The sequence below is a fragment of the Cebus imitator genome, unplaced genomic scaffold (genome assembly GCF_001604975.1).
Source record: "Cebus imitator isolate Cc_AM_T3 unplaced genomic scaffold, Cebus_imitator-1.0 Scaffold494, whole genome shotgun sequence".
NCBI classification, from domain to species: domain Eukaryota; kingdom Metazoa; phylum Chordata; class Mammalia; order Primates; family Cebidae; genus Cebus; species Cebus imitator.
This window is the reverse complement of record NW_016107809.1, coordinates 43,095-66,738: the sequence shown is the minus strand read 5'-3', so window position 1 is coordinate 66,738 and position 23,644 is coordinate 43,095. Positions and strand designations below refer to the sequence as shown.

Sequence of the window (23,644 nt, the reverse complement as noted above, 5' to 3'; positions counted from 1 at the left end):
GACGCCTGCTTCACCACCTTCTTGATGTCATCATATTTGGCAGGTTTTTCCAGATGGCAGGTCAGGTCCACCACTGACACGTTGGCAGTGGGGACACGGAAGGCCATGCCAGTGAGCTTCCCGTTCAGCTCAGGGATGACCTTGCCCACGGCCTTGGCAGCTCCAGTAGAGGCAAGGATGATGTTCTGGAGAGCCCCACGGCCATCACGCCACAGTTTCCCGGAGGGTCCATCCACGGTCTTCTGGGTGGCAGTGATGGCGTGGACAGTGGTCATGAGTCCTTCCACAATACCAAAGTTGTCATGGATGACCTTGGCCAGGGGCGCTAAGCAGTTAGTGGTGCAGGAGGCATTGCTGACGATCTTGAGGCTGTTGTCATACTTCTCATGGTTCACGCCCATCACGAACATGGGGGCATCAGCAGAAGGGGCAGATATGATGACCCTTTTGGCTCCCCCCTGCAAGTGAGCCCCAGCCTTCTCCATGGTGGTGAAGACGCCAGTGGACTCCACCACGTACTCAGCACCAGCATCGCCCCACTTGATTTTGGAGGGATCTCGCTCCTGGAAGATGGTGATGGGATTGCCATTGATAACAAGCTTCCCGTTCTCAGCCTTGACAGTGCCATGGAATTTGCCGTGGGTGGAATCATACTGGAACATGTAGACCATGTAGTTGAGGTCAATGAAGGGATCATTGATGGCGACAATATCCACTTTACCAGAGTTAAAAGCAGCCCTGGTGACCAGGCGCCCAATACGACCAAATCCGTTAACTCCGACCTTCACCTTCCCCATGGTGTCTCAGGGATGTGGCTGGCGATGGGAGACTAGATGCGGCTTTCCGACGAACAGGAGGCGCAGAGAGCCGAACTAATTACTTTTCATGATCATGCCCTCATAATTATTTTCCTAATTAGCTCCCTAGTCCTATACATTATTTCCCTCATACTTACAACAAAACTAACCCATACCAGCACCATAAACACTCAAGAAATTGAAATAATCTGAACTATCCTACCCACCATTATTCTTATTATAATTGCCCTCCCATCCCTACGTGTCTTATACATAACAGACAAAATTAATAAACCCTACTTAACCCTTAAAGCAGTTGGTCACCAATGATATGGAAGCTTACGGATACTCAGACTATGAAGACTTGGCCTTTGATTCTTATATCATACCAACATATTTTCTTGAGCCCGGCGAATTTTGACTTCTTAAAGTAGATAACTGAACAGCCTTGCCAATAGAAGCAGATATCCGTATGCTAATTTCATCAGAAGACGTCTTACTGTCATGAGCTGTCCCATCACTAGGCGTTAAAACAGATGCAATCCCTGGACGTTTAAATCAAGCTGTCCTAGTCTCTATATGACCAGGTGTATTTTATGGGCAATGCTCAGAAATTTGCGGGTCAAATCATAGCTTTATACCCATCGTTCTAGAGTTCCTATACTTCAAAGACTTTGAAGTCTGATTCATATTTTAGAGGTGGAGCCACTTTTGGTTATGGTAGTCATATCAACAAGAAGCAAAATAGTACTTTCCTATTTTCAGTAGCCTGAGAATTTGCCTCCAAATCATCTAAAAATGATCTTATATCACTAAAATACAAAGTCAAAAGAGGAGCATAACTGAATTATCATCTGATCTGTTAAAATGCCATTTCTGTTGTTGCTCAGCATCATTGCAATTCAGGTTCTGTCAAGTGTATTTATGTCTAGAGCAAGATTGTCAGAATATAGAGATTCCTAGATAAACTGCCTAGGACACATTGTATGTTGCTTATAGCTGGCTTAAACAAGAATGGGGTTTTCTGACATTTGTGTAGACCTGGGAACAAGGCTCAGTCCTAAAGTATGTGGGATAAAAGCAAAAAAAAAAGCAGAGTGACAAAGATGCCATCAACTATGATTATACTGACTATATTATGGTGAAATAAGCTTTGGATTTTAGTCAGTTACTGTTGTTAGCCAAAGCTGTTAAATGGCTTTCAGATATTTAAGTCTTAACTAAATTTTAAATACATTATAGGTGGAAATCTAATTCTCTATATTGCTTCTTCTGAAAAAGCAAAAGAAAATAGACATTTTCATACCCAGATTGTGGCCTAAAATCATATCGTGCTTATTCTGGGAATATATAATTGCTCTCTGTCATCACCAACAAACTTTGACTAGTACAACAAAATATCACAATACTTTCTTACCTTATTGGAAAATGGTAAAGATGGTGCATCTTTACCATTTTAGGTACACTGTCCTCTAACTTAACAGGAACTATTTTTGCAGATGTTTCAACTTTCCTTTTGCTGCGTTCTGCAATTGCATGTGAATTGACAGAAACTTTGGGGAAAGTAGTATAAAACAAGAGCTGTCAGAATTCAGACATTTTAGTTCAGTAATTCCACTTTAGGGATTTTAACTTCAGGATAAATCTATTGGAAAGAAAAAGGTGACCATGTACAGAGAGGGAAATCACATAATATATATAATAACAAATTATATAATAAAGAAATTATATATTAGTATATATCAAAAGGAGAGCCATTGTAACCTGAATGGTCAACAGTAGGGAATTGTTTTAATACATTATGGAATCCCCATTTTTATATAGCCTTAAAAATTTTCATGAAGCTTATGGACATTCATGGAAATACTCATTCTAATTTATGTAGAGAAAAATTTAAAATTTCATGAACCTTGTTGGTTACTATTGCCAAAATGTGTATTTTCATGTGGTTAGGGACTAGACAGAAATATTTAAAAATGTAAACTGTTGTGCTAAATTAGTGGGTATGGATGTTGATTTTTTTTCCCCTAAAAAACATTCTTTATAAGTTGTTTTTAAAATACTTTAGTATCTGGAGACATTATTGTTAATCATGGCTCTGCTTGACATGAGAATCCCTTGAAAATTATACATACTACTCTCAACTCCTAAAGTATAATTTCTTTGTGGGTTTGTGTTTTTGCTGTTGTTGTTGTTTTTAAGATAGAGTCTTACTCTGTTGCCCAGGTTGGAGTACAGGTGCGTGATCTCGGCTCCTTGCAACATCCAGCTCCTGGGTTCAAGTGATTTTCATGCCTCAGCCTCCCAAGTAGCTGGGATAACAGGCGTACGCCACCATACTCGGCTTATTTTTTGTATTTTTAGTAGAAACGGGGGTTTCACTGCATTGGCCAGGCTGGTCTCAAACTCCTGGCCTCAAGTGATCTGCCCACCTTCGCCTCCCAAAGTGCTGGGATTACAGGCATGAGCCACCGCGCCTGGCCCAAATATATGTGTTTTTAGAGGTCATTTTTACCTTCTCATCTGTTGAACAATTGCTCTATGCCAGATACTGTGCTAAGTACTTCATAGGCCTAATTTCATAAGTAGATGGTATTACTACCATTTTACCAATGAGTAAATGAGACGTAGATTAAATATTGTGTTCCAAAATCACACAGCTATTAAATTGTACAGGTAGGCTTCATACTCAATAAATGTTTATAGAGTTGGTTTAGTTTTAAGAAAGATATATCAGTGTGAAGTTCAGAAGAGCATTTCTAGTTGAAAACAGGAGACTGTGGAGCTGGTTAATGATCCATAGTCGGATCATTTATAATGAAAATGATTTTAGCCTCTCTTTTAAACCGTAATGCCATTTAGCCTCACTTTTACCAGTGCATACGTAAAGGAAGGGAATGTAAGGAGAAGTAAAATTAACTGCTGTTTTTATGGAGTCACTATTTAAATGAGAAGAAAAGGTACAGAAATTACACTAAACTTTATCCAGTGACAATTTATCAGAATTTCAAATGAATAAACACTTTTAATAGAAAGTGTATTAATTCAGATTCCATTGTGTAAAATAAATATACAGAATGATGGTGGAAACAAAATAAGCATGCACCAAGATTTGTTGTCTTACGTCTAAAAGGGTAATCATCTGTGTTGTCTTGTTTCCTGATTGTTCTTGAATTAGTTTCTTCCTATCCACCAAGAGGTCAGCTCTTTCTACTTTACCTGGCCAAGGGATCAATCCATTTGCTGTTTAACCATCTTTAAGATGGGATTGTAGAGATTATGAAATATAACTTTATTCAGTTAGTAAGCTGGGTGGTCTGTTGAACCTACTATTGAGTACTGAATGTATAGAACTTTGCCTTTCTTTGTTTTACTTTTCCCCTCTCTGTACTTTCTCTTCTTCTGAAAAAGAGAACTCTGTTCTTCTTAGCAAGGACATGCATGATTTGATTTTAAGTGGAGCTCATTGCAACAGGCGAATGTTTTTTTGTTGAATGTCTATAGGACTGTGACTTTTGATATCAAGGATATTTATAATCAAAATAATTAGCTGTTAAAATTATGCTCATCAAGCCAGGCATGGTGGCTCATGCCTATAATTCCAGCACTTTGGGAGGCCAAGGTGGGTAGATCACAAAGTCAGGAGTTCAAGACCAGCCTAGCTTAGATGGTGAAACCCCATCTCTACTAAAAATACAAAAATTAGACCAGGTGAGGTGGCTCACACCTGTAATCCCAGCACTTTGGGAAGCTGAGGCAGGCAGAATACCTCAGGTTGGGAGTTCGAGACTAGCCTGACCAACATGGAGAAACCCCATCTCTACTAAAAATACAAAATTAACCAGGCTTGGTGGCACACGCCTGTAATCCCAGCTGCTCAGGAGGCTGAGGAAGGTGAATCACTTGAGGAGGGAGAATCACTTGAACCCGGGAGATGGAGGTTGTGGTGAGTTGAGATCAGGCCGTTGCACTCCAGCCTGGGCAACAAGAGCGAAACTCCCTCTCAGAAAAAAAAATATATATACAGAAATTAGCTGGGTATGCTGGCATGCGCCTGTAATCCCAGTTACTCGGGAGGCTGAGGCAGAGAATTGCTTGAACCTGGGAGGTGGAGGTTGCAATGAGTCGAGATCACACCACTGCACTGCAGCCAGGGTGACAAAGCGAGACTCCATCTCAAAAAAAAAAAAAAAAATTATGCTCATCAAGTGATTTGAAAATAAGGCAAGTGAAAAATATGAGATCATTACAGATCTGAGGATCATAGATGTCTATCAAATTTTATTGTTCAGAAAGTGAATTTATTTCTGGTTTTATGCTCACTTAAAAGGCTTGTGCTTTTTACTGTGATCATGCACGCAGTCATTGAATTTATCCAGGAAAAAAGAAAATGGTTTTGGCAATGTCACAAGCTGACAGGCTGTAGCCAGTGAAAGGACACCTGCATATTGGTACCAAATAGGATTTTCCTAAAGAGTAAATTAACATAAATGGGCTGGTGGCCATGTAGATGAGGTAAAACTGAAGTCAGCCCTGACTGATGTCATCCAGTGTAGTTAACGGCTGCCATGTTCAGAGCTGGTCACCGTGTTGGCATAGGTGCTGATGTAGTGGTCAAACAGATAGATAAATTTCTAATGATAAATCCCTCTCTTAAGTCCTGGGGAAGATCAGAAAGATAGTTCTACTTGTTATCTCCCCATACTGAAAATGAGAGGGAAATGCTGTTTGATAATGGTCATGCATATGTTCTGAGTGTCATCAAAGCATGTGACATGCTGCAGTAAGCATGGATTTCTGGTGTTCCAGGTTTCTCTGGAATTTTTTTTTTTTAAATGCAGCCTGTGCCTGAATCATGAAAATGAACATTTTACCTGAGAAAGGCTTGGAGGAATCTGTGGTCTAGATAGGAATTATTGATACACAGAATGTGAATGATCATTGAGGGTAAAACTTCCTTTAAACAAGACATATCTAAGGAAGGTCGGGAGTCATGAATGAAGTATTAATTCCTCAGTGATTATTACAAAAGGTGGTCAACCTGGCTTTGGAGAGTAGGTTCTATGTCACATACCCTTTCTTGCCAACTGTACATTTGCCATGCCAATAAATTAATATGACTCCATGCCATGGGCTATATGTACCTAATGTGTAGATTCTGATGCTGTAGTGTCTTCAGTTGTGTACGTGACAACAAGATTAGAAGCAGTAGCTGTTTTGAAGGAAGTTAAATGAATTAAACATAATCATTCACATTAAGAGATATTCATATTCCTTCCCCAAAAGTTTTTTAAATAAATGTATATAAGGGCAGATTATCTTGGGAGCAAGAAAATTGGGAAGTTAGGAAGTATAATTTTTATAGAGTGGCTTCGGAAATGATAAACTGAACAGCTAATCCTTACATAGAGTTCCCTGTGTGTCCTTGGGTCTTTTATGTCTCCCTCTAAATCAGAAATTCAAAGTAAAGGACCAAATATTGCATTCAACCATGACATTGGTTACTCATCATAGCACATGGTAGAGCTGTAAATCTCTTCAGTTCTAGAGAGACAAAAACTTGAGTCTACCTTTTGGTGTCACCAACCTTGATGACATTGTGGCTTCTGGAGAGATGGCTTTTCAAAGTTGCCCATCCCAGTCAAGCCATCTCTCTTGCTCAGGGCTTAGTATGAAATCTTCGGGAGAAAATTTGGCCAGCAGTACCTTCCCAGTCATTGAGTGAGATGACAAGGATGCAACTTGATAGTCACTAGAACAGCAGTCTATTAAGCCAATTTGGACACAGATGCCCATTTTAATGTTAATGGATGCTGTGAAATAATAATAGACCTTAAAAAGGGGGAAAGAGACAATGGTAGTTGTAGAGCTGTATGTATTTTTAAAAGACTAGGGCACAGTAAGCTCTTAAGCTCTAAGTCAAGATTTACTGCAAGATGCTTTACTTTTTAAAATTTTTAATTTTTGTGGGCACATAGTAGGTTATATATTTATGGGTTACATGAGATATTTTGATAGAGACATGCAATATGTGATAATCGTATCAGGGTAAATGGGGTATCCATCACCTCAAGCATTTATCCTTTTTCTTACAAACAATCCAGTCACACTTTTAGTTATTTTAAAATGTACAATTAAATTTTTTTTTACTGTAGTCACCCTGTTTTGCTAGCAAATACTAGACTTCATTCGTTATTTCTTTTTTTTTTTTGTACTCATTAACCATCCCCACTTCCCCCACTCCCACTACCCTTCCAAGCCTCTGGTAACCATCTTCTACTCTCTGTCTCCAAGAGTTCAATTGTTTTAATAAAATTTAAAACAATAAGTTCCCACAAATAAGTGAAAATATGCAAAGTTTGTCTCTCTCTGTCTGGCTTATTTCACTTCACAGAATGACTTCCAGTTCCATCTATGTTGTTGCAAATGGCAGAATCTCATTCTTTTTCTTTTTTCTTTTTTTGAGACAGGGTCTCACTGTGTCACCCAGGTGATCTTGGCTCTCTGCAGCCTCAATCTCTCTGACTCAAGCAGTCTTCCCACTCAGCCTCCCATCATTCTCTTATGGCTAAATATTACTCCATTGTATATATATACCACATTTTCTTTTATCTGTTCAACTGTTAATACAGGATGCTTTATTGAATTGACTAAGTGAATTGGCACTGCAGTAGCTTTTTTTTTTTTTGCTGGTTGTCTGTCTTCCATCTCTATGAATAATGACGAGGGCCCGTTCTGCCTGTCAACACTGACCCAGCAAAAATACTTTCATTTCTTCCACCCATTTACTCACTTAAGCAGATGGTATATTGTAACATGGTTCAGAATTTTTAGCAAATTTTTCCAGCTGTGCACTGTTCATTTATTTTCAAGTGAGCTAGACTCCAGCTGAGTATTCATATATTGCTGATCCCAGTTGTAGCAAGAGCTTTGACTGAAATGGTCTCTGTCTCCCTGAGTTTGTAACTTACTCAAAGACACTGTCTTCCCTGTACCAGGACCATGCTGAGGCATGAACTTAAATCCAGTAAGAGAGAAATTCAGATTTCATAGCGTCAGCCGTATTTAAAACAACATTCCAGATAACAGCTTCGAAGGCCATACAGCTCACAGCCTGCAGTTGAAACAATGTACTTGTTCTCTTTTGTTATAGCATTGCTCATGCTCTCTCTCGGGACTTTTTGACTTGCAGATGCTAATACTGGAGACCGTGGACAGACCAATAATGCTGCTTCTGCATCAGCTTCCAACTCCACCTGAACAGTCCCGAGCAGCTAGCTGCACAGGAAAAACCACCAGTTACTTGAGTGTCACTCAGCAACACTGGTCACGTTTGGAAAGAATATTAAAAAGAGAAAAAAAAAAAAAACCTGTTCATTTTAGTGTTCAATTTTTTTTTATTATTGTTGTTCTTATTTAACCTTGTAAAATATCTATAAATACAAACCAGTTTCATTGTATTCTCACTTTGAGGGAGATCCAGGGGGTGGGAGGGGTTGTGGGGAGGGGGAAAGCGGAGCACTAGAACACACAATCTCTCTCCCACGACAATCTTTTTTTATTAAAAGTCTGCTGTTGTATACTTTAAAAACAGGACTCCTGCCTCATGCCCCTTCCACAAAAGAAAACCTTGTTCTGTGCTGATGGGTTTGTTTTTTTGAACTTTGTTTTCTTTTAAAGTCTAGTGCGAGACTTTGGTATAGTGCACAGCTTGAAATTGGTTGGGAGCTTAGCAGGTATAACTCAACGGGGACTTAAATGTCACTTGTAAAATTAATCCATATCTTTGCGTGTTTATAGACTTGCCTTTGGCATGTTGGTGGCAGGTGTGGCAGACAAAAAAAAAAAAAAAGGTGTATCATTTGTAATCCAGGGAGGTCAATAAAGTTTGGAACTCTACAGGGAAGATTCTTAGTGATTTGTTAAGGTTTTGCTTTGCTTTCAGTCAGTGCTAGTGATGTAGAGGCTTGTACAGGAGGCTGCCAGAGGGGAAGCAGCAAGACTCAGGCACGCGTGCTCTGCAGGTGGCTTTTTGTTTGCCTGACCAAAGTTCTTTGCAAATCTTAGCAGTTTCAAACTAGTGACCTGGGAGGAGATGGAAGGGGTGTTGAGCAGGCCGAGCTAGCTGCTGAGGTCAAAGGCTGATGAGCCCAGAAGAAGGGAACAGGCCAGAGATACATCTCACCACTGTGAATAAGTTTGTCCAGATTTTTTTCTAAAGTTACTTCCCTTGGAAAGATACACTTGAGAAGACATTGTAGTTAAATAATGTGAATTGTAACAGTCGCCTACTGGTTTATTTTTCATATTTTTTAATTGAAAATCGAGCTTGCAGAAATAGCCACATTCTACACATAGTTCTAATTTTAAATCCAAATCTAGAATCTGTATTTAATTTGTTTTTTAACCTCATGCTTTTTACATTTATTTATTGATGCATGTCAGATGGTAGGAATTTGAAAACTACACATCAAAATGATAAACAGTCACTTATACCTGCTGACTTTATAGGAAAGCTGATTATATAAATGTGTGTATATATGTTATATATACATATATTCAATACTGCCTTTTTTTTTGTCTACAGTATCAAAATTGACTGGTTGAAGCATGAGAAGAATGTTTCCCCCACACCCAGTTAAGAGTTTTTGTGTCTGTTTTCTTTGTGTATCAGTGAATGGTGTAAGAATCAGTCTCTCTTTTTGAAGAAAAAGCAATATTCCTTGGACAGCAAGGAGGATTGAAGGATTATGTTTGCCGTGACAAAATAGATTTTCATGACTAGTTTGTTTTATACTTTTAAGGTTGGCATCTATGTGGGCCTTATATACTCTAAAATGAACTTTAGTCACCTTGGTGCTTATGGGCCATTACTTGACCTATGAATCTTTAAGGCACAATCAGTTGTACTTTACATTTAAAGATCACTTGAGTGATGGCCGCCTTTCTCTCCTACCCGCTCCTTCCCCACATGCCTTCCAAGGTTAGCTGGTAACTAGGGCTGCAGAGCTGAGCCCTTGGTCGTGTGTAACTTCCCCTAACCCTCCTCATTGCTACCTTAGGTCATATTAGGGGTCTCATCCTCCAGAGGGTTCGGAAGTGGAGTCTGTTAGCAGCCCTCCCGCAGGCCCTCGCACCCTGTCCTGCTCCTTAACCGTGTGTGTGACTCTCCAAGAGAGTTGTCCTGCCTGCTGAAGTGAACCAGTACCCAGAAAGACAACTGTGAGCCATCTTGGTTTTCACTCGCTGTTTAGCTGAGGTCTTGGGCCACTAAAGGGGTTTCACAAACCTCTGGATATATCAGAGTTCATGAGAAAGGAAACATGCTCAGTCAAACCAAATCAAACAAATTGAATTTTATGTTTTATAAAGTGCTTCTGAAAACTAATTAAAATTAGAAAGAAGTCTGAAATCAAAGTATTTGGCAGCATAATTCCTTAAAGGTAATGGCTTTGATAGACCATTTTCAGACAGAATTTATAAAGAATCTGAAAAGGCAGGTCTGTGATAGAGAAATGGATCTGCATTCAGATGCAACTGCCCAGCAAGCGTTTGAATACAGACACTGCTCTGGACATGGTAGACTTGCCAGAGTCCATAAAAATCTGTTCTTATTTTAGGAAACAGGTTGCCCCCCACAACTGGGGTAAAAGAAGAGAGGAAAGTCACACTTTTCTCTCATTTCATTGTGTGCGTGCGTGTGTGTGCACAGGTGTGCGTGTGTATGTGTGCGTGTGTATATGTGTGTGTGGGCTGAGATGTGTGATTTTTCTTTCTCAAGGATCATGGTGGGATCACAGAACTCTTTTATACAAGTGAGATCCAGGTCTCTGAATATCTTTTTGTATATAATAATAATAAAAAGCTCCTCACCAAATTCAAGCTTGTACATTATATTTTCTTTCTATGTTTTTAAATTTAAGTTTTATTGTTTTGTATGTAAATATGTGGACCCAGGAACTGTTATTAATGAGCAAAAAGTTACTGTTCAGGGCAGTGATTCTGTTTAATAATCAGACAAAATGTAGACGAGCTTTTTAAAGCCATATAGTTTTAACTCTGTACAGTAGGTACCGGCCTGTATTATTGTAACAATAACTCTAGCAATGTATAGTGTATCTATATAGTTTGGAGTGCCTTCGCTTCCATGTGTGTGTTTTTTTTTTTTAATTTGTTCTTTTTAAAATTTTAATTGGTTTCCTTTATCCATGTTTCCCTGTGTGCCCCATTTCCCTTTGAAATAAAAACTCTCATAACAGTATCTTCGCCCCTTCCAAAGTTAAGTTTCAGTGATACCATACTCAGGAGCGGGAAGAGGAAACCATATTCATTATCTCATTTTGTTCAAGTCCTGCCTTTGTTTTGGTTCTGAACGTCTGTTTCCTCCTCAGTAGCAGTGACTGGTTTCATTTCATACTTAGTCCATTCAGGGACTTAGTGTAGCGCCAGGGAGCCCTAGAGCTGGAGGATATCGAATAGATTAGATTTTGCTCGTCTCTTCCACAAGCCCTAACTGTGGGTCTTAAAAACAGCAGATTCTGGGAGCCTTCCATGCTCTCTCCTCTTTTATCTACTTCCCTCCCAAATGAGAGAATGAGAGAGAATTGGTTTTTTTATAAATAGAAGTTTCTTAATAGTATCAGGTTTTGATACATCAGTGGTCTAAATGCTATAGTGCAATTACTAGCAGTTAACTGCATGGCGTGCCACCGTGCCAGTAGAGGACTGTTGTTTTAACAAGGGAACTCCTAGCCCATTTCCTCCCTCCCACCGTCTCTACTCTTGTTTAATGAAATGTTATTTTCTTTTTTAAATAATCAGTTTTATTCTTACTGTGTGCCCAACCCGAAGGCCTTCTTTGAAAGAAAAATGAGTGTTTTGCCTCAAAGTACTCCATATAAGAGGTATTGAATAGAAGAAAAAACTTTACCAAACCAAAGGTTACTATTTTTGAAACATCGTGTGTTCATTCCAGCAAGGCAGAAGACTGCACCTTCTTTCCAATGACATGCTGTGTCATTTTTTTAAAGTCCTCTTAAGTTTTAGACACATATTTTTGGTTTATGTTTTAACAAAGTATACCTAACCAGTCATCTTGTCTGCACCAATGCAAAGGTTTCTGAGAGGACTATTCTCTATCCCTGTGGATATAAAGACACTGGCATTTCATCTGTTTTTCCCTTTCCTTTTTAAAGGATTTAACTTTGGAATCTTCCAAAGGAAGTTTGGCCAATGCCAGATCCCCAGGAGTTTGTGGGGGTGGGGGTGGGAGTGGTTCTTTCTTCTCAATCAAAATTGTATCTCATTCCTACTGTTCATGTTAGTGACCATCTAATCACAGAGCCAAACACTCTTCTCCCCTGTACAGAAAAGTATGTTTTACAATAAAATCTGTCTTTTCTGGTAGAAACCTGAGCCACCGAAAATAAGAGACGACTAGAAGCACAGTAGAGTCCCAGACTGAGATCTACCTTTGAGAGGCTTTGAAAGTAATCCCTGGGGTTTGGATTATTTTCACAAGGTTTATGCCATTTTATTCAAGTTTGTTGCTCCGTTTTGCACCTCCGCAATAAAAAGCAAAATGACAACCAGTACATAAGGGGTTACCTTGACAAAGTAGACTTCCTTGTGTTAATTTTAAAGTTTTTTTTCCTTACTATATCTGTCTACAGGCAGATACAGATAGATGAATGAAATCTGCTTGCCTGTAAAATTTGCATTTATAAATGTGTTGCCGATGGATCACTTGGGCCTGTACACATACCAATTAGCGTGACCACTTCCATCTTAAAAACAAACATAAAAAACAAAATTTATTTTATATATATATATATATATGTATATATATATATATATAAAGGACTGTGGGTTGTATACAAACTATTGCAAACACTTGTGCAAATCTGTCTTGATATAAAGGAAAAGCAAAATCTGTATAACATTATTACTACTTGAATGCCTCTGTGACTGATTTTTTTTCATTTTAAATATAAACTTTTTTGTGAAAAGTATGCTCAATGTTTTTTTTCCCTTTCCCCATTCCCTTGTAAATACATTTTGTTCTATGTGACTTGGTTTGGAAATAGTTAACTGGTACTGTAATTTGCATTAAATAAAAAGTAGGTTAGCCTGGAAATGAAATTAAAATTCACAAGTGTGTGGTCTTTATTTCAGTACCCAATTCTCTGTCTTCACCCTACCTATTTTGCCACTGCAATATGTAGTCACATCACCATTTCCGTTCCTCTAACTAGGGAAACATGAATCTTTGTTATAAAAAACAAGATATGAATACCACTTCTTGTTCTTTCCAATGATTTTATTCCATTGTGTAGCCCCAAAAGTTGCAGCCTCCATCTTGGAAACCTTTGGATTTGATGTAGAGGAAGCTTTGCAGACACTGCTTAGGAAAGAAAGAAAACAACTCTGAAAGGGACAAATTTTAAATGTGTAAAAGCTGCTGTCTTTGATTACTGTGTTCATGATTTGGTGTGGCTGTATTTTCTTTTAACTTTCATCCTATTAATAATGGTCTTTGGGGGTCTCTGTAAAATATATGGACACCACGAACAGTGGGGCTGTACCTCCCACATAACCAACATATGTTGTGTTTGAGTCTGCTCATTTCCAATACTGGATGATGTATGTAAACATGTCTCTTAGTGCAAAATGAAACAACATTTTTTTTAGGGCTGGCTTAATCTGTCAGGCCTAATCTAAAGGCTAGATTTAAGGTCATGTGACTGCTGCTTCAATAAAAACAAATTTATATTCGATAATGTGTGGTTCTCTTATTTACTGTGGTGGTGGGGTTGGCTAATTCCACTAACATTTGTAAAACAGTTAAACACATTTGTGAGTAGGGGCAGCAGGGAGGATTGGATTAGCCAAAACAGAAGATGTTGCTTGTGAAATGGGCCACCTGCTGGCACTGAAGTACATTTGTTTAGGATTTGCTGCTATCTTGTATAGGTTCTGGGATTGAGTTAAACATTGTGTTAAGTGTCATGCAAGATCCTTTTAATTTAAAATCCGAAATGACTGCCCTTTTAGTTTCTAAGTCTTTCCAAAAAGACGACAGTCCTTCGGGATCATATTTCAGGAGAGCAGTGATGGTAGATGTCATTTTTTTGTTTTGTTTTGTTTCTATTTGTTCGCTTGTTTTGTTTTTGATACGAGTCTTGCCCACTGCAACCTCTACCTCCCAGGTTCAAGTGATTCTCCTGCCTCAGCTTCCCTGGTAGCTGAGACTACAGGCATGCACCACCACACTGAGTTAATTTTTGCAATTTTAGTAGAGACAGGATTTCACCATGTTGGCCAGGCTGGTCTCCAACTCCTGACCTCAAGTGATCTGCCCACTTCAGCCTCCCAAAGTGCTGGGATTACAGGCATGAGCCACCATGCCTAGCCACTGGATGTCATTTTGAAATGTGTTCTAGGAAGGTAGTGAGGAGAGGAGAGATCAGGTTTTAGATCAATGTCACTGAGAAGTTCGTGAAAGGAAGTGAACAAAAGTGTTGGGGTGGTCACTCATTTCTCAAGTGTAGGAATATTTCACTCATCAGCACCATCAGATTTAGGAGAGCTGAAGGACATAAAGGGAAAGCTACCAGGAAAAAACAAGCTGCTATGGAAGATGACATAATGAGGCCCACAAGTTAGGAGTCAGGAGTTGGAAGGGATGGAATCATATGTATGTTTCTCTTCACATCCTCTTTCTCCAGAAGGGAGTGGCCACTCTGGCCCTTCCCACAGATTTGTTGTCGATGTCAAGACTTAGACAGTTCTGGGCCAGTTAGAGAGAGTCTGTTGAGTGGCCCTTACTAATGAGGGGGCAGACGGTATGTAGTAGCTTGCTTAGGTCTTTTGCCCTGAGTTTGGAGACTGACTCCATCCTTTCCTCACTGAGCCAGAAAAAAAAAAAGTGATGACAGGATACCTAGAAACTGATGCTTAGTTCTGCTTACTCAAAAGTTCAGGAACAGGAGTAAAGAAGGCATGGAAATGTTGGAGTAGGAAAGTTAAAATCTGGCTCCCAGTCCCATAAACTTGTGATCCACAAAACTACTGAAAGGAAGTACCCTATGTGAGCTCTTTGGTGCATCTAACATTGACTCTTTACTCTTGAAAGACACTTAGTTTTTATAACCTATAAGTATTAAATTTATCTATAAATTACATGTATATATCAATTCAGTGTTTGGGGAACTGCTCTGGAGTTTTTAAATCAATACTGGAGTTGGAAATTTGCCCTCTATTCCATCCTAACTTCACCTTACCCTCTCCTACAGCTAGCAACAGTTTCAGACTCTTGAACAAATGGCACTCAAATCATTTCAATAGGGAAGGGGAGATGCATATGATTTATGAAGAGAGTGGAATCAAATCTATGTTTCCAAATTAGAAATTTGTATTTCTAATTATAAATGGGTTCATAATTAAGCAAAATTCCTGGGAGCAAAGATTGTATTCATTGAGTTTGGAAAGAGAAGCTCTTTTTTCCCTCAGTATCTTTTCTAAAAGTAAGTGCTCCCTATATCTACTTAATGCAGAAAAGTCTGGTAAATTCAGAGGGATGACAGAATATGTTTACTTGTTTTGATCTATATTACTGATGATTTACCATGTTCTCAAAGTTTGGCCTCCTTCTTGTAAAACGGCAAAAGCTAAGTAATTATCTGTTCTTTAAAATTCAGTGACCATGAAGTTTCATTTGAATGAAATATTAAACATTTAAAATTAATTCTGTTCCTATATTTTTAATTATGGTATGCACATGTTAAACTTTTATACAAAACAATCATTTTATGAGTGAGCCAAGTTAAATAATTCATGTTTATGTTCTTACCCCAGGGTCTTTAGATTTATAAAGGACAATAAGTAGTAAAAATACATATGCACGTATGTATTTATTTGTATTTCCCCACCCCCACATTATTTTCCCCAGAAAAGAAGGCCAAAAAAGTTTACCTCTCTAGCCTAAAGTTCATTATTTAATTTCTCTTGCCTTAATTTGACATTAAACCCAGGACCACATTTGCCAAAACTAGTTCTTAAGTGTGGAATGCCTTATATAAAGTATAATTTGTGAAAATGCAAAAAAAAAAAAATTACTCAAAGTGGCTATAAATAAGGCAGGCACTTTCATACCCTTTAGCTTGGAGAATAGATGTGTACATAGAAATATAAGGTGCATGCAAATTATTCTTCTCAGGTATGTTTGACTGTCAGCGTAACCTTGTCACAGAGCATACCCAGCATTCCAGCCCCAGGAACAAACCCAGGCCCCATTAGATGGGGAACAGACCTACCTACACCAAATCACACATCCGCACCCACAGCCAAAGTTTGTGCCCTTACTCCCACAAACTCCTGTCCTCGGGAACCTTACTTGGGTTCCCGGTATCTGTCATCACAGCTCAGCATCCACAAGGAAATTCCTTATGCTGCTTTTGTCATTTATCATTTTTCCTTTTGATCCAAGTTATTTGTGTTTCTGTTTTGTTTTTGTTTTTTTTGTTTTTTTTAACTATAAACTCTGTGAGCTCAGGATCTATATCTGAGTCAACATTGTATACCCCACAGCAGGCTACCTATTGTTGGTGCTTAATAATGTGTTCAAATGGTTGCAGAGATACAGAATGATGTGGCCAGAATGAGGTCATGCCAAGCTTTTGGCATTTGGTGCAGGTCTTCTGGCTTCTCTTCTCTCTAGAGGACTCCCACAGATACTCATGCACCTGCCAATGAGCACAGGCCTGGAGCCCGCCAAGCAGCTCAGAAGAGGAGGCTGGGATTGGGAATGAGTGGGAAGTGGGAGACAGGACGATTGGAGGTAGCAATGAAAAGACTCAAGAAGCGAACAAACGTGGGTATGTGGTCATAGACCCCAGATGGCCCAGCCCTGGCCGCCCCTTCCACACCTTGACACTTTAGTGGGATCTGAGGGATTTCTCCCAGACCACAGGGCCTTTTAGAAGAAAACGGCAGCCTTGCCTCTCTGCCGGTCGTGACCTACAGGCCAGTGCACTCTCCACATAAGGGTCTATGGCTTCACTCCCTGCAGACTGAACTAGGGGTGGGGGGGTTATCCATGTCCTTTCTGAGGAATGATAGCCAGCTGTCATAGCAGGAGTTCCCTGGGGAGGCAGGCTCAGCAGGGCATTGTCGGCTCTCAGCAGTGTCCATCTGTCTTGGCCCAGGAGTGGCAGCTCAGAGGGCCCTGGGTCTGGCTGCCCCTTGGAGGCGACACCCAAGGGCAGCCGCTCAGCTGTCTGTGATGCTGAACAACTCCTGCATGAGGGGCGTAGCAAAGGGGTGTATGTCCTGGATGCGTAGCAGCCGCTGGGTGTGCTGGGCATTGATGCTGCGGAGCTCGGTGAGCATGGCCATGATCTTCAGGAACAGGAACCTGCATGCCAGCCGGATAAAAGTTTGGAGGTGCAGCCAGCCCACCCTTTCCCTGACCCACAAGCCTCAGGGCTGCCCTGAGGCTGCACAAACATAATCTCTGGACATTTCAGGTCAGCCAAGAGACAAGGCTTTGCTGAATTACGTAAGCTTCTCTTTCAGCCTGCGGATGAGAAAGGCAGAACGGCCTTCCCGGTACTGTCCTCACTCCCACCCCATCCATGGGAGTTGTGTCTTTTATTTTTTTCTTTGAAGAGACAGGATCTTGTTCTGTCGCCCAGGCTAGTGTATAGTGGCATGATCATGGCTCACTACAGTGTCAAACTCCTGGACTCAAGAGCCCTCCAGCTTCAGTCTCCTGGGTAGCTAGGACTAGAGCACATGCCACCATGCTAATTGTTTTAAATTGTTCTAGAGTTGGGGTCTGGCTATGTTACCCAGGCTGGTCTTGAACTCCTGGCCCCAAGCAATCCTCCTGTCTTGACCTCCCAACGTGCTGAGATTATAGATGTGAGCCACAACACCCAGCCACAGCAGTTGTGTCTTTGTACACAGAGACATCCTTGGGAAAATCCGGATATTGCAGCTACCAGTGTGGAGGTTTGGGGATGTCACTGCCTTCATTAATGTCCAGAGGCCAGGACTGGGCAGAGTCATCGTGGAGGTTAGGGGCTGCAGGCTGGAATCCCTTTCTGAAACTTGCTTTGAAGCTAGTGTCTGAGATGTACCATACGCCTCAGCATTCCCATGATGGAAAAGAAAGCTGGCACTTTCAGCCTCCTGCCTCCATGCAAAGAAGTGTTGAGCAAATAAAGACATGGCCACTCCCAGCATCCCAGGACACCATGCCAGAAAGAAAGCTGTACAGGCCAAATAAGGATTTCAGTTTATAAGTCCACACTGTAATACTCAGTGTTGCCCTTAACCCTTCATGGCCTTGGGCTCAGTACAATCCAAGTTTGTCTCTGGGCCTGTGGGCATCAGTCTGGGCACTAGGTGACAGGAGCTACTGAGGATCAGTGAAGGTGCGGAAGCCCCTCTCTGGGCCATGTCCCCTTGTTTGCTTGTATTTCTCCTGGGAAGTGGTTAGGTAGTGCTCAAAAGTGTGAGCTTTGGACCTGGTCTGGCTGGGTCCACCTTCAGATGCCACCCTCTGGTTGTGAAGCCTTGAGCAACGTCCCGAACCTCGGCTCCCTCACACCACCCTCACGGGTCCCTGACCCCTTCTGTGCTCACCTGTGGGCAGGCTGGGGCCGATTGCATTCAATGTAGGCCTTCAGGGTAATGGCAAATTGTTCCTGCAGCTGGTCCACCACATGGTGCTGCACCACACCTGGGCGGTCTGGAGGGGAGGGGAGGGGAGGGAGATGTGGTGCAAAGACGAGCTCACTCCAGCCCAGAGCCAGGCATTGCTCACCAACCACCTTCCAGAGCTGGAGTCTCCCAGGCAGGAAAGTAAGGGAAGACCAGGGCTCGGCACCACCCGCTGACCCCAGGAGAAACCAGCAAAAGCCCCCATCCTGGCTGTGCAGTGAGTAAGAAGCAAGGTCGTGGACTAGGACCTTCCCTGGGGAGGGCAAATGAGGCTGGGGGGATGTCAGCCACCCTGGGGGAAGCCTTCACCTGGAGAGAAGAGGGAGATGGCCTGCATCAGCACATACTCCTCCTCATGCAGCTGCAGCTTCTTCAGCATATAGTGGAATTTCAGCATGGGCTCCAGTAGAAGTTGCTGGAAGCCACCTGTGGGTGGTAACAGGGTGGAGGGCAGCTTCACAGCAAGCTGACCAAGAGCCAGTCATCCCCCACCAAGCTCTTATTTTCTACCACTCCATCTTCCTGCCCTGCCATCCCAGAACCTGCATGTCCTGGCACAGCTCCCTTTCTCCCACAACGGTGGAGTTTCCCTTCCTCTGCCAGGGCAGGCAGGCTCTCTCAGGCACCTGCAGTGTCTTCCAAGCAGTAGGACAGCCGGCCACACTCCCAGGTCCCAGTCTCTGCGTTGAACACCGTGTTGAATCTCAGTTGGCACAGCTCAAAAGTGGCCCCCTTCAGCAGGGAGATCTGGTCCTCAATGGGCAAGTCCCTGGCAGCAAGGATGGGGAGGGGAGGACAGCTCCCTGGGAGGCGGCCCACAGGCCAGCACCAGCAGCCGTCCCATAATCCAGAAGTTGGGGGCGAGACGAAGAGGGAGGATGCTCCTTTCCCTGAGGATGACTGTGGCTGTTGTCTCATCTCTCCCCTCACAACCCAGCAGCAGACAGCCTGCCCCCAAGTATCCTCTCCTCCCTGCTACCTCAGGGGACTCTACCTCCCACCAAGCTTGGCATCTAGGTCCCTTACAGCCTGGCCCCACCTCCTTCAACTCCTACACAACCCCTGACCTACTTTGCTTTGGCTTCTGGTCCCTGGACTGTTCCTTTCTGCCTCAGTTTCCCCCCCTTGGAATGACTGCCCCTTTAGTAAATCCTGCTGGCCCCTCAGGCCAAGCTGTCTTTGATTCTCCTAGAAGTCTTTCCAGAGTGCAATCTCCCCTTCTGGCCTGAGCTCCAGCAGTGGGGATGTTTGCTTCCTTTTGTCTGTGTTGGGCTTAATATGCACACACTTATTTCTACTGTTTCCTGCAGCCCAGATGCCTGCAGCCCCACTCCTGGCGCCGGAGCACAGGCCTACCCATGGAGGTGACTTAATAGGCCTCTAAGACTATGGTTACATGGATACCCCTCTGGTCCTCCAGACACCACTTTCTCCCAACCTGGGAGGGGCCCCCACCTCCCCTTACAAGAAGGAGGCTTGGCAGCCCAGGAGGGAGGCTGCTTATGCTAGGTGTTGAGGAAACACTACCTCTGGCCTTGGCCTCCTTGGGAACTCAGGCCCTGGGCTCCTGGTGCCCATCCTTCTTATAGATCCTTAACACTGAGCTACAAATGCCATGTAATTGATCTTATTCTTCTCTGCCTCCCCATTGCCTGGCTTAGGACGTGGCATCGAGCTGGCTTTGGTACTTCCAAATCTGCCCTCCACCACTGATTAGCTGTGACCTTGTACAAGTTCCTTATCCTTGGGGAACCTGTTTCTATCTGAGAATGAAGATGTCCGTGACACCTCAGGTCACTGTGATCAACACTGGTGGCCATGAGAAATGGCAAGTGGGGAGCCCTGGTGTTAAATTGTCAGTTATTGGATTTCACCAAGGATCTTCCAATGTCCACATTTATAAGTAGGCTTCTCTTCCTGCCCCATTTAAGCTAATTTTTTTCCACCATCTGAACCCCATTCCAAACCTGCTGCTGGCATCACCCCATTAAATAAGTCATGCATAGCTCCTACAGGGCCGGAGAAGAACCTCTGGGCTCCTAGACTACAACCTACCCTCAACCTGCTGCAGAAACCAGGAGCTCCTGGCAGGCGTTTCAGCCTGGCTTGACCAGGCTTGGCAAGGGCAAGGTGGCCTACCCAAGAACAGATACACCTGGCACCATTCCCAACACTAACAGCGTGCAGACATATTCAGGGCCTGTGGTTCCCTCCACCCCAGGAAGTTCCCGTGTCTCCCACTAACCCCAGCTGCCCCGTGGTTGTTGCCTCCACCTTTAGCTCTGGTGAGACCTGACCCTTTGGGCTCTGAGGACCACCCACCCTCTCCATGGCCTTCATAGCCTTGTCTTGTCTATTTCTCTCATTCTTTGCTCTAAAACTGCCGACACGTGGTTCCTGAAACTTTCAGGGAGAGTGGGAAAGGGAATGATCATCTGAATGCCCACTGTGTGCCAGGTGCTCTTCAGATGTGTTCTCATTCCACAGAACGGCCCTGCAGGGGAGGCATTGTTAGCTTCCATGGAGCAGGTGAAGAGGCAGAGATGCTGGCAGGCCCACAGCCACAAAGCTAATCAGCCATGCAGCAAGGGCTCTACTTCCCAGCAGCACTGGCTGCCCCGGGGGGCAGGGCACAGGAAAAGGAGGGTCTTCTGACACCAATATCCCCCAAATTCAGGAATCTACCCCAGGCCCTTTGAACCTTCTGGCCACTTCCAGTTCGTTTCCACACCCAACCACCCATCCTCCATGTCCTACCTGAAGTAGGAGATGACTTTGGCAAAGTTGATGATGCCTTTGATCATGTAGGTTGACATGTCAGCCATGTGGGGCAGCAGGGAAAAGATCTCTTTCCCGCCATTGTCGGCTGGGGGTTTGTAGTTCCAGACACTGCCATCCTCCCCCCGCAGCTGCAGAGAGACCTTCACAGAGCACAGATCTTTCCTGACCTGGCTCCATTTGGCAGCTTCTTCCCTCGATGGGGCCTGTAGAGACTCTGGCATCTCACAGCCACTGCTAAGCACCCCTGGCAACTAGGACACATGCCAAGAGGCAGAGAGAGGAGAGACAGCATGTGTTTTCATACATGCTCAGATCCCAGTCAAACATATATAGCCTCAGCTGCAGCCTGAAAAGATGCACAAATGCAGGCATTCATACTCACAGGCACGCATGTGTCCCCACACATACACACACACAACATTTGTTTCTTCTCTCCGGGTTCTCCTATCAGATGAAGGTGCTTTGGGGGTCTATGAATTAATGGTCACACACATTATCCCTGCTGGGTCAAAATGGAGGGTAAGGGGGCCTCCAACCATGGTGTGTCCCAAGCATTCCAGATGTTGGGCTCAGGAGACTCAGAAAGTTTAGGGCAGTATGGATGGGAAGAGCAGATCTGAGGTCACTGAGCTAATCCAGTTCTTTGGGCTGGGAAGGGCCACTTGAGATATCTATCAGTCCAAAGGAGAAGGAGGGCGCTTGAAGCATAGATATGGTTAATGTGCTGGGACCAAGAGACACCAATTCATGAAAGTCACACCCCCAACAGTTCCTGACCCTGTCCTCATAAAGCCCTGAATGCCAGCAACCCTGGGGAACTGCCTAGCTTTCCCTCCACATATTGCTCAGATCCAGTTGCTACCTGCTTTAAAGAAGAGAGCAGCGATTTTTAAACCTGAACCTGCAACAGAATCACCCGGGGGTCCTGCCCCTCCCTGGAGCTTCTGATTCTGGAGGTCTGGGGTGACCTGCAAATCCGTATGCTGATGCTGCTCACCCAGGGACCACACTAGAACTCTGGGAATGAGACTGAGGCTTTGGAGAGCTAGCACAGATGCAGGGACAGCTCCCCAGCCTCCTACCCGGAAATTCTTGAAATGGGAGAAGGTAGTGTCAAAGGTTTTCATCTGAGCATCCATCAGCTCCCTGATCATCATCCGCTGCACTTCCGTCAGCCCCTGCATTTCCGGTGGCTGAGTCCCGATCCGTTCTCTTTTCTTCCTCTTGATCAAGGCCCGCCTCTCCTCCACAGCCACGTCAGACATGATCACTGCAGGGACAGTGAGGCTGGCTCAGGCACACGTGCCCCTGGTCAGCCTCCAGCCCCCTGGGAAGCCACTACATAACGCTTTCAAGGCAGCAGAAGGCATTGGGCAAAAGGGAAAATGATGGTGACAAGCAATTCTCCCCTGTCCAGACTTGAGAGGCCTATGGGCTCCTCTGGAGAAATACCTGGGTGAGGACAGAACTGGGGTGCAGCTGCTGTGTTGCTCTCTGCAGTGGGGTTTGTGAGGACACTGTGGGGCCCTGGTAAGATCATGGGCTTCAGAATCCGAAGGCGCTAGGTTTGCATGAAAGCTTTGCCACTTACTAACTGTGACCCCAGGCAACCTCCTTACCCTCTCCTGCTTTCAGGTTTCTCCTTTGTAATCTGGAGGAACCGTGTTTACCTCGTACCACTGTTAAATGAGACCTTGGACGTAAAGTGACCAGTATAATTCCTGGTACATAAAAGATGTTCAATAAATGGCATCTACTGTTATCATTTTCTGGTGAATTATATACCAAGACTTTCAGAGGTGTCTGGGTCTCTAAGACCCCAGAGAGCTGGGCTACAGCTTAGCAAGAAATAGTAACTCTAGACACTTCCTATATAGCCTGGAGCCTTAGGGTCTTCTGTGGATTTCTGGAGCCCACTGTATGTATAGAGCAAAGCTATGAGGTCCTTGGTGGGGAGAGATGGAGGGCGCCTGCCAGCAGCCTAGAGAACTTGTTCTTGAAAGAAGCAGCTTTGGGTCCCTTTGTGTTCCATGGAGACAAATACGCACTAGAAGCGTCTAGCCTTTTCCCCATGAGCCTTAATCTCAGAGTGACCTGGGAGCACGGATGTATCAAAGTTAAACAGGTAGAATGAGGACGCCTCATGTCACCTGTCTGCAAAGAGTTCCCCTATAAAGATCCAGGTCTGGGGCAGCTGGTAGGGCTAGTAGCTAGAAGGCTGGGGGTCCTATTAACCAATGTGGCTCCTGCTTCCCTTCCCCAGATTCACACCCCTATCCCCAAATGTGGTTTTAAACCATCAGAACAACTATGAGGGGGACAAAAAGAATCATGCAGGA

At 43.3% G+C, this 23,644-nt stretch overlaps 2 protein-coding genes across 6 annotated transcripts in view; one reads left to right on the top strand and one right to left on the bottom strand.

Annotated features, from left to right (window-relative positions):
- The window catches only part of GSK3B (glycogen synthase kinase 3 beta), a 230,385-nt gene extending 216,812 nt beyond the window's left edge, over positions 1–13,573 (top strand). For 3 of the 4 annotated variants that reach the window (XM_017513514.2, XM_017513518.2, XM_017513520.2), the window contains one exon: positions 7,990–13,573. In XM_017513514.2, the coding sequence (XP_017369003.1) occupies positions 7,990–8,057 (68 nt within the window). In that variant the 3' untranslated portion in view covers positions 8,058–13,573. Of the gene's footprint in view, positions 1–7,950 lie in introns of all 4 variants that reach the window. The other variant, XM_017513517.2, reaches the window with a different exon arrangement.
- Positions 13,574–15,742: 2,169 nt separating this feature from the next.
- The window catches only part of NR1I2 (nuclear receptor subfamily 1 group I member 2), a 31,456-nt gene continuing 23,554 nt past the window's right edge, over positions 15,743–23,644 (bottom strand). For both annotated transcript variants that reach the window (XM_017513512.2, XM_017513513.2), the window contains exons 4-9: positions 22,388–22,575; positions 21,282–21,556; positions 19,151–19,293; positions 18,834–18,950; positions 18,447–18,552; positions 15,743–17,211 (exon numbers count right to left, since the gene is read on the bottom strand). In XM_017513512.2, the coding sequence (XP_017369001.1) occupies positions 17,067–17,211; positions 18,447–18,552; positions 18,834–18,950; positions 19,151–19,293; positions 21,282–21,556; positions 22,388–22,575 (974 nt within the window). In that variant the 3' untranslated portion in view covers positions 15,743–17,066. The remainder of the gene's footprint in view (positions 17,212–18,446; positions 18,553–18,833; positions 18,951–19,150; positions 19,294–21,281; positions 21,557–22,387; positions 22,576–23,644) is intronic.